Source organism: Lipophrys pholis (genome assembly GCF_963383615.2).
Source record: "Lipophrys pholis genome assembly, chromosome: 7".
NCBI classification, from domain to species: Eukaryota; Metazoa; Chordata; class Actinopteri; order Blenniiformes; family Blenniidae; genus Lipophrys; species Lipophrys pholis.
Window position 1 is genome coordinate 22790141 of NC_137638.1, and position 11545 is coordinate 22801685.

At 42.2% G+C, this 11545-nt stretch overlaps 1 protein-coding gene across 2 annotated transcripts in view; it reads right to left on the reverse strand.

The window, feature by feature from the left end:
- The window catches only part of pdlim2 (PDZ and LIM domain 2 (mystique)), a 36574-nt gene extending 26387 nt beyond the window's left edge, over positions 1 to 10187 (reverse strand). The window contains exons 1-2 of one of the 2 annotated variants that reach the window (XM_080467965.1): positions 9755 to 10187; positions 1481 to 1609 (exon numbers count right to left, since the gene is read on the reverse strand). In XM_080467965.1, the coding sequence (XP_080324091.1) occupies positions 1481 to 1573 (93 nt within the window). In that variant the 5' untranslated portion in view covers positions 1574 to 1609; positions 9755 to 10187. The remainder of the gene's footprint in view (positions 1 to 1480; positions 1610 to 9754) is intronic. The other variant, XM_080467966.1, reaches the window with a different exon arrangement.
- Between the last annotated feature and the right edge of the window lie 1358 nt (positions 10188 to 11545).

An 11545-nucleotide genomic window follows, 5' to 3' on the forward strand; every position in this document is an offset into this window, starting at 1 on the left:
TGATGGTTTGACTGGGCCTGACCTTTGCAACCAGCCTCACCGCATGTCAAAACCAATGCTGTACCACCACACCAGAGGGAATTCCACACTAATGGGCCGCAACATAGCGTCGTCAAAAAGTATGACGGTTCCCACAAAAAAGTTGTGAAAAAAGACAGCCCATAAAACAAGGAATCCAAAACAAATCATCAGCAAGGATGAGAGACTCTTGGTATGGATGAGGGAGCGAGGAAAACGATGGTCAACATTCCGAGTTTAGCGTAAGAGGGCAGGGATGCCATGTCTGGGCCCACTCCAAAGGCAATTAAGAGTTGCTGTGGTGACCCACAACAGTGCGTGCCTTTTCTGATCAGGACACGCCTGAGTTCACATAAACCAAGATTAGTTGGGGGTTCTTTTCCAGGGTCTGTGCCCAAGAAAAACAGGGACAAGCTATCTTTCAAGCCAACAGGAATAAAAGAGGGCATCCATGTCATCTATCTGCCAAGCACCATTCGCTTTGGATGCCTCGACCCTGCGGCTGTTAAAACTGCCAGGGGGGAGGCGGCGGCGGAACGAGACAAGCTGTTCTCACACTGGCCTTTCCAGACCAATTTCAGTGACACAGTTTCTGTCACTTCACAGAATATGTGGGACATCTGAGACAAGCAACCCCGTCGGGGTTGTTTACTGGAAAGCGGTAACAAAATCAAAATTGAACAAATCATGCATAAGGTCTGTTTTTCCAGCACGAGCTGTTAAGTAAAGCCAAACACTGAATGCGTTTGAAGTTGAAGGAGCTTGAAACTCCAGCTGTTTGAAGCCCTGGTGCCCTGCCATGGCTTTGCCGTAATTTATCCTTTTTATGGGCCGAGGAGCTACTGGAGGAATCTCACTGGAAGGAAAAAAAAATAATTCCAGGCTGAGGTGGTGCTCTGCGACTGGGGTATGCAGCAGGCAGAACAGGGTGTCTCCGGTATGCCGAAGTTAGCCCGAGCAACGTTTCCTGATTCTGTTTACTGCACACCGGCTGCTTACAGTGGTATTGTTTCTGCTTCTTTTATTCCATCCTTTCTCCTTTTTGGAAACGGACTGAAAGTATGGTCAGTTAAAAAAAAGTTCTTTAAAAAAATGCAGAATGGTGCTGAATTTACTGACGTAGGTGGTAAAACACGAGCAGGAGTACAGAAACATAAAGCCATGTTGCACATTTCACTCATAAAGCAGGAACCTCCTCAACCTCCCACCTCAGCTTCCACTGTTACTGTAATCAGTGGTTTCCTTCTCATGCAATCGACTTCCATCCTATTCTAACAGGTTCAGTGGTCAAGGAAGCAGCTACGAAGCAGCAGCCGCCATAAACAAAGACAAGAAAAGAGACAGAGGGTGGGAAGTTGACTTTGCATGACATGGTTTTGCAGCCCGTGTTTTGACAAAAACAGGGGATATGGTTTGATAAGGTGTGACCAGGTTCAACACCAGGGCAGCTGTTGGCATGTACCTTTGATACGGTCAACGCCTTTTTGAAGTCTCTTCCTCCACATATTCTGAAGCCCCATGGTGAAGGACCGCTCAGGTTCAGCGTAAACGCCATTGAGTGATCGGATAAACACACACTTTCGTCAAAGCCCTGAAAAGAAAAAGAGAAACAAAGATGAAAATAATTATGTGATTAAACATTCAGCTGGTAAAAGGTTAGTACTCAGAGTCACATGTCCCGATAGCCAGGCATGAGGATATTGACCAGTGACCATTTGTATAAGCTCCCTTTCATCTCTCGCAGCACTTCACTTCCCCTGACCCAAAGACTCCTTGACATGAATTATGCAAGCACATTAAATAGGAATGGGGAGAATCCAAAAGTAAAACCCACATGAATATGGTCACTGAAGTGTCTGCGGCACCAACAACATTCTAGACTTTCAATGCAACAATAAACAAAAAAAGTCATACCAGCATGGAAATAAACATTTCTTTGTGGTTACTGTTTAGCTTAATGTATATGTTCAAAGTATACAGTGGTTCAGTGTAATATAGTGGCCTTTTATACCATGTACGAGAAGAGGCTACGTAAATAAACTTCTGCAGCCATCAAGTCGATTTGTTTAGTAGTCAGTCTATCCCTCATGGGTATTTTATAATGTTCTGCTCAGGATTTGCACGACCATTTGCCGATTCTTCACTCCACAAAGTTTGGTGTGAGTTACTGAGGCTTCATGTACATTCGTGACTGAAGCCAAAGTGTAGTGCAACCATGTGAAGTAGTGTGATCTCTGTCCGCTTGTACATAAACTTGATTCATAGCATTATTTTATTTGTGAAAAGGACAAATAAATCCTATTAAAACATCATTCATGGTTGCTTTGTTCTCGTATCGCCATATGGAACAAATGACCAACTCTAAACAATATTTCTGTTTTGACAGTCAGCGTCGACTATCATGTGCCTGAAGATTATGTTGAGCCTTTGCTGATTATCTTTATCCATCAAAAATCTAGTCAGCTTCATGACAAAACAGATGGGAAACAGATGGAGAGCTTTTAATTACTGCTGAGACTGGAACTTTAACAGTATCACATACTGCAACTTGTGTCTGGTAATGACAGTGTAGTGTCCTCTTCTGTCCGTCTATGGAATAAATATTTATATACAGAAAAAAGCAGGTCTGCTGCAAAAACCTTTTCCTGGTTCATTTGTGTGGATGTATGAAAGTGGCACCGTCTGGTAAAGCCCAGTGTATCCAGCGCCATACTAACCGAGTTTACTCAGCAACAAAATCCAACAGTGTGTCTCTTGCTGACATGAACAGCAGGGGATCTGACAAAGTCTGACTTGACCCTACAAAAGAAAATTGATTTATTCTAATCTTGTGAAATATTTCTAAAACCAATAATGAAAAAGTGCCAAACATCATAGGTTGTGCTAAACTTAACGGTCACCTTAAAAAGATCCACAATCTGTCTAATCCAACAAAAAGACAGAGCCAATTAAACATTTTGTTGTTAAAAAGGCCTTTTTAATAATATCAGAAGATATGCATTTATGGTTTTATTTGTGCCATCAATTACTTTGTCTTCATTTAAGTTATTTACAGAAACATTTTAAAAGGAGGATTTGTAATTTCAATTCCAGTTTGTGCAGACAAAGCCTATGAATGGGTTTAATTGCTTAATTTGTGCTTCATAAATCATCCTGGGTCTGATTGGAACCCAGACAGAGCATGAATAAAGTCACATGAGAGATAAACAATAATTCCGATATTCCTTCGTGTCTTGACAGTAGCCTGTGATTTGACTTTTCTCAGACGAAGCAAGTCTGACTGCATGTGGAGACAAAGAGCGCTGTGGTGGGAAGACGTGATGATGGGATAAGCACTTACAGCTTCATAAACACACCACCACCTGCACCGAGAAACACACTGTGTCCGTGACTGAAGCTCGTCTTGCTAAGAAAAGGTGCATTTATTCTAGATGAAGACATTATTGCAACAAGTAATTTGTAGGTGCACTCCTAGATGATGACACAAGCTATTTTAAGTATAGATTGCAACTTTGCCAAGGCGGAAAAAAAGACATCAAAACAGCTTTCTCAGGTGTTGTGCAACCCAAAACTGACAACTCGGGCTCAAATGGATCTCTAAAAGTGAATGCACAGCTAAATCTAAAAGGCAACTTAATAGAAGAGAAGCAAAGTCAGAGGGAGTCCTAATGCATGTGATGCCTGCCATTTCAGAAAAGGTGTGTAAATGTGTCTGAGGCCATACAGCGTGTGAAATAAAAAAATTAAAACATAAACCTCATGGGCCAGTTCTCTCTGGCCAGTCACAACTGGTGTAAATTCAGTCAAAGAGCAATGTTATTTCATGAAGCACAAAGACATTATCAAGATCTATGCAAATGTCTTTTCCAAATTGTTACGTTATCTTAATATCTGAGAACATGTTCACTTGATATCAAGCAGAAATAATAAAATAAACTCTGCAGCACTGTAAACACAGTATCACCCATGTTGAATGTGAATTATGTTCTCAATATCAGGCTCCATGAAAGAAAAGCCATAAAGGTCTCACAATGATTACACAATACAAATGTCAAAGTTCCAGAAAGTACAAGGAACAAGCAAGAGACGTCACGGAGCAGCGTGGAGGAGATCAAGGACAGCCGCCACGCTGCTCCCTTAAATCCTTCCAGACACTGGCCCACTTCATGGCAGGCACATTCCACAAGTGTTTGGGACAAGCAGTGCAGCCCTAGATACTCATTAACAGTCTGGGCCAATTAGCAGGGTTACTCGGCTCACCATCATTAGGGGCTCTTAATTGGTGCGGCCTCCAGAAATAGGTGCAGTTGTGATAATGACAGGGAGCAGCTGCCCAAAACTTTCCCAGCCTCCGGGGGTGTCATTAGCACTATGAGCCGCGGCAGCTTCTCCTGTAGCGTGGCCATTATCAGGCGGGTACCCTGCTAATTCTCTGTGTAAACCTTCGCCGTTCGCGTCATAAAAATGCCAATGGTGCACAAAGTGAAAGGAGGGCAGAGCTGACAGACAGTGAAAAAGAAAAAAACACTGTGGCAGTGAGGATAAGTGGCACACTCATGCGCTCCGTTTAATTAGCCACTAATGAGCTTTCAGAGGCTGCAGTACTACTTGCATAAAGCAAAGTGCTGAACAGTTTGCTGTAACCTCACCATCCCACAGAAGGATCGATGAGCTGTCGCCAGTAAAAACAAAAGGTGAATTCCCTTCTGGTGACATCTCGCTGCTTTTGTTGAAACCCTAATTTGACAGCACAACTCGACAAGCCCGGCACAATGAGGGGAATTCAAGTCATGGAGTCAGTCTTTCAGTCCGGCATCAGTCACACAGCAGGAGGAGGAGAACGGAAACTGGTCCGGCGGCTCGAGTGAAACGCTCTCACTTCCGACTAACAACAGGCAGGTTTACGACTTACCTGCATACCAACAAACAGCATGGTGTCACGTTTGACATACTACAACATGCTGCATCCTCATGAGACAGGTTTCGATTTTGGCTCACATACTCAAAATATATCCCACACAAGAAGCTGCAACTAATGCAGTGTAATGTAACAAGACTGCTCTTCATAGTCACAAATGGAAATTTTACAGAAGGCAATAATCACCTCCCCCCTCACTGTACTTCCGGATGCTACATATAGCTGTGCTAAAGTTAATTATTTTTAGTAGACAATCCTAAATTATGGACTTTGGGGACAGATAATGATGGCAGGCACTTCAATTAAATTGTATGTACCTGGTATAGCACAGCACAACAGTGGGGTGTCCCTTGTGTAATGGAGAGTATATAACCAGTTCCAAGTCCAGGTTGGACTTAAGGGCCTTTTATGTGAAGAGTTTCCATGTTCTCCCCATGCATGAATGACTTTTCTCCATATATTACTACTACAATGATTTGAGGCCAACTACTAGTTCAAATTACTGTGCGTTTGCCTTGTACAGGATGGCCGACATGTCCAGGGTCTACCCTGGCTTCATCGAGAGTCAATTAATGGGCAACAACTTGGGATCATTGTACTTATAGAATTGTCAGTGTATTAATATTAGACCTTATCAGCGACAGAATTTATGAGGCCAAATGTCCTTTCCTCCGTTAATGCAAGTAGAATCTGTATCTGCACCAAAATTCAAATAGTTACTTTTTATTAGATGCCACATCAAGATTTAATGATATCAAGATCACAGTAAACGTCCTGGTCTAACATTTGTGCTCCTTGTAACTCAAAAGATGGATAAATAGTCGAAGGCATTGCCACTATTTTGCAGTATGCATCATAAAAAAATATTTTTTTGCAGTAAATCTAATTCCAGTGCGGAACACTGCAGTTAAACCTTTACGTTTTCTCCAAGTCAAAATGAAGCAAATAAATACTGTTGTTCAATAGAGGATATATTGTTCAAACGGTGTCCATTCGGTTGCAGGCATCACCACAGTCTTTGCAACTTGCGATGACTTGGACGTTTTCAGCTAGATGTCCTTCCTGATGCAATCTGGATTCTTGTGTCCAGCAATATTACCTATAAAGAGCCAGAACAACAAGAACTGGGTTCCTATACTCTGCTGTGGTGGAAGTAAACAGCCCTCGGGGGAATGATGAGCTCAGCAGTGACTTCACTGTATTTTTCTCTTTCTACAGGGACATTCTTGCTCTCTGGGGGAGTTCCAGCCTGCTGTGTTCACACTTCATATGCTCAAGACCACTCTGGCACTTGTCATGTGTTTGAGGGATTGTCGCTACAGGCAAAACCAGACAGGAGAAGTATGAAGCAGGGAAAACAGGCCTTTTGTAAGATTAGATTCAAGACTCACCGCTCCAGCATGCAGAGTCCCAGAAGTTTAACTTGCATACACATTTCAGGGTTTTCACCTCCAAAACGTTACTCTGGCCAGTTCCTTGTTTATCATGAAGATCAGAACTGAATTCTGTCTGATATATTTAAAATATTTCACCATCAAAGAAAATAATTCGACAAGCACATTACTGGTCAGCTTTTTCAACATTAAATCAAACCTTTTATAGAGAACACCTGCCTTAAGGGTGTCGAAGAATTTTCATATAGGACAATATCGGCATGACTGACCACCTGATTTAGTAAAAACTTACAGAATCACTGGGGTTTCAAGTTTACGGTAGTCAGGGTAAAATCTTAGTGAGTGGAATCAACTGTGCCAAAGTCAGATTGACTTTCTGTATTGGTACCATTTGTACAAATTGAGGAACAGATAAATCAAATGACAAAAGCAATACTTGTACAGAAAAGATGTTGCTAAACTCCAGTCACCGTAAATGTGTCGGTCACAATGCGTTTCCTGGTTTTGTCCTTCGAAAAAAAAGAAAAAAGTGCAGCTGTTTTAATGTCTTCTCACAACAAATGAGAAGCACACAAGCTTGAGTGTGCAGATATAAGACAAATATTATTTAGCCTTTTGACTTTAGGGTGTAGTCCTGCGAGGACAAACACAATGGAGTGAAACCTGCAAACACAAGTCTGAAAGTATGCAAGTTTCTGAGCCAGCAGAAATAATTATGACTCTACCCTGATGATTCATTAAATTTAACAAGCATGTCACAAGACAAGTTAAGGCAACCAGCAGCTGAGAATTGTATTATTACTTAACACGGAACAAAATAGTTTCAGGAACTGTTCTAATTGAAAAACAACATCTTAGAAAATGACCAGCTCCTACATTTACGCCATTCATGGAACCATTTGTGTCATTATGTTTAACAAAGCTAATCCCAAGACTTAACACCTCATTTACTCCACGGAATGGAAAGCTGAAACCTTTTGTGCAACACTGGAAATCAAATATTCTTGTCACTTGTGTGGCATTAAGATTAAACCAGGTATGCTGTATTGTCTGCCACTCAAACCTGACCACCGACATCAACGCTTCACTTCTCACTGAATTGGAGATGCATTTTTCTTTTACTTGAACTCTCAGCCAAAATCCACAGGATCAAGATGGACAAGCATCGGCTCTCCAACATGCCAATAGTGAAAGATAGGACGTATACGTTCAGGTTGTGTTCGTGATGTGAAGGAAGTTTTCTCAGATGAATCACTGTGGCTTCAGGGGAATAGTCCTGGTATGAATCACACACTTGTTGGGGCTCCAACACTGGTCGCCATGCGCCAGTGTGAATTTTCCACAGCGTGTGCTGGTGATGCCACACACTCGAACCCGTGCGTCACTCACTACACTGACCGGTTGGCTCTCACTTGGATGCACACACACACCCACTGAGTAACAGGAAGAAGAATGCATTGGCAGGCCTCTCCCTGGACCGACACTGGAGTGAAAAGGCATTCTGAGCATTCTCCAAATCACGCCTATTTGGTCAGATAAACTGTAGTGGTAATCACCAAGGAGACGAGGGAATCAAACAGGCCAAACAATGGGCAAGTCATGTCTTAAAAGGGTGTTGGTTGATGAACCTCTGTATTGTTGTATACGACTACTCGCTCGTGTGTCATCAAACTAATCATAGACCGAAACATACCTGTGATTTTTGTGGGTTACTCCCTTTTCGGTGAGAAACCTCTTCAGGGTGCGTACTACTAGTGGATTTCATCAACAAAACGCACAAACAACTTCATTCACAAGAGACCTCTCGGCTACTGCTGCTGCTTCTCCCGCTCTGCATTATCATTTAGTGATCGTGTTACTCAAAAGATTCAACACGGCAGCTTAATCAGTTCACCACATCCTCTGCATGCACCATCTTCACGACTAGACAAACACCAAGAACCACAGTCGCACTCTTCAAATATAATATATATCCCTGCAGCTGTGCACCTCTCTGCCTGATGAAAGACAGTTTCCTCGGTTGGGTTGGAAACCAACTTTTGCTGCAACGAAACCTGGTGTAAAGTGGAAAGTAAGTTAAAAAAAAACAAAAAAAACCTAACAGTCAAAAACACCCAGCAAAGGCTCAGCCTCAGCTAAAAGTGAAAACCACACTTCTGCGAAACGGGATCCAAAAGAACATTTTCCTCTTTTTAGACTAAACAAAGTTCTGACTTCCTGCGAGCATGTTCTCGACAGAGACCGCTATAGGAACAGAAACAAATCAAAATCACAGCAACACAGTAGTATTTAGCAAAACTCAGAAAGAAAACAAACAAACAAAAAAAAGTTAATTTACTCCAGTTGAAAACCACACTACAATTGTAAAAATAAACAAAACAAAACAAAAAAATCTCTCCCTGAATTAGAAGCTAACTAACTGGCTCTTTCTGTTTTCTTCAAAAGCTACCGACTTTGCTCCTTATCCTAAATTACAGTGGTCTGTTTTTAGTTCCTGGATAACTTTATCCAGGCTGAGTGCTGGCTCTCTCTCTCTCTCTCTCTCTCTCTCTCTCTACCTCTAACAAAAAAAAAAAAACGAAAAGCCATCAGGAAACAAACAGAGTAAGAGCTGGGTAGGTGAAGCATGTATGTGAAAGGCAGCTGGGCACAATCACAATGCACAACATATACAAACAGCAGGAGATGGAGGCTGGAGAACATGATGCTTCCACAGTGATTGTTCTGGATCAGACTCTCAGGGGGCAGCTCAAGTAGTTTCCCATCTGCTGAGCTCACAGCCACAGCGATTGATTTCCAAACACTGTAGGCCAAGTTAAAGAACAACCACCTCTAGACATGTTTGGGGGGGGGGGGGGGGGGGGGGGGGGTCAATGAGAGGTGCCTTTTACCTGAACCTGCCAATTCATCACAACAGGGGAGAAGGTAACAATTGGACTAACTGTTGGACTAATGTGACATGAATACTGACTTTAAGCTCCAGGAGGTCGCACCTGGTTCAGCCCCTCCACAAATCACACTGACTACTTAATGTGCGCAAATAACTGAACTGCTCTCCTGCATCCAGGAGAGGATGGAAAAGTCTGCAGTGGGCGCTGGAAATTTGAACTGTGTGGGCTTTATTGTTCAGGTCTGCTGGACTGACTTCCAAGTTCCACTTCAATCATGCACCATTAACCAAAGCAGCTCTTCTAAAACGCAGAAAGCTTTAGAATGGACGTTCACATTTAATTTTTTTTAATATTTCAGTGTGAAAATCTCAGCTTTCTCAAAAACAGCAATAAAACACACAATAAAAAGGGTTAAACAGCGGGTATATAAATGTGTGCTTACTCAGCAAATAAGAATTTGACATAAATCAAAGTCCATTTCTCTGTGTTTTTTTTTTTTAAATGAATAAAAAAAAAAAAGTAAAATCACATACCAGGTGATGTGCCTCAAGGTGCGTTCTCCACCTGTTTTAATCTCTGCGCACTGCTCAAGGAAAAACACCGAACACACCCAGAAGAGCTCGTAGTTCCCACTTCACCTCGACTGTCTTCAAGCTGCGCGCACAGCGAGGCACGGAGCTGCTTCAAGACTTCCCTCCCGTCAGTGTGGAGGCACCGACGCGCTGCCGGCGCCTTTATATCTCCTCTGCGGTGTCAGACGTTAAAGATGGCACGCATGAAACCATCACCTGTGGCTGCGCGCGCACTGCTCGCGGTGCCATGTGCTGTTACCAAAATAAACGGGTTTGACACAGGCGGCACCCGGGGCCGAGGGCGGACCGCGTCGAGAGAAGGAGAAGGAGGAAGAGGAGGAGGAGGAGGAGAAGAAGGGTGCCGCAGTGATAATTGAACCATTGATACCCGAAACACTCCTCGGTGACGCATTGTGTCCACGCGCCACCTGCTGGCGGAGAGGGCGCAAAGCAGCGCGCGCGGACGTCACAGTTAATTGAGGTCAATTGATTAATTAGATAATTGCTCTCAGCTGGAATCGAAGCTATGACTGAGTCTTCTGTTCCCGGTTGGTACCGTTTGCTTTTGTGAATAAGCGATAAATAACTTTTTTTTTATTTATTTATGGGAGTGTCCATTAAAACACAGTAAAGTGTCCAAGTATCACTCTCTAAATCCCCCCTGTTTCTCATGCATTGCTTCTCTTCATGAATATGTTCCCTGAAGGTCGGCTCCTCAGAAATGGGACAGCAAGTCCTGTGTTGTAGAATTCTCTAAGACATAACTTCAGCTGTAATAAACTTTCTGCATCAGTGAATTCCTTCAAGCTCATCTCCAGAAATTCTTCAACAACTACTACCCTCAGGGTAAATATTGTATTTATGGTATTGTTTTTGATTAATGTAATGTAACCAAAGAGACTGAATTGTATATTACTTTTAACTTAATGTTTAGTTTATTTTAACTGTTTTCCCTGTCAGTAGTGTATCTAGCATCCTTATTGAATTACTAACAGGCATATTTATCTGTGGGTTAACTGTACTTGTATGTTAGTGTATAGTTTAGGTGTTTTTAGATTTTACCTCATTTGTTTATTTAAATTGCTACTGTCTCTGTAGGATTAACTGTACTTGTAAATGTATGTTCTTATATAGGATACTGTTTATTTTCCTTACTTCTTTTTAGCTCCTGCCTCTAAGAAAGGATGTGGGCTCCCTTTCTAATTTCTGACTTGGGAAAACATTACAGTGCGAGAAACACCCACTCTCACGCACATGTGAAAGCAGACAGCCCCTTCCTGTCATGTCTGACAGTTCCCCATGGAGCAAACTAGAACAGTTGAATGCTTGACTTTCCTCCAGGATCCTTATGATCCGGATGATTGCACTAAAACGCAATACATAAGGAGGCCTGCTTCATCTGTATATATAAACTTTACGTAACTTGCCAATTTATCATTTAAGGTACATTTGCGTGCTTTTACAAATCAAAACTGTCCTAAATGTTTTCACAAATACGCCGTCATGGTTATGTAGTGTCGCCTCGATTCTGAGCTTGAAGGCTTTTCTAAGTGTGGCTTGCATGTTCTTCTTGGGTTTACTCCTCTGGGTATTATTCCCCACCATACAAATACATGCATGGTTATGACAAATTCAACACAAGTAGGACTTTCTCTCAGTGGTGGTGATCTGTCCTGGGAACAGTTAAAGCTTCCTATAGCTCAAACTTAGATGAACGGACTTTAAATTATTCATTTCATATTCTCATATGAT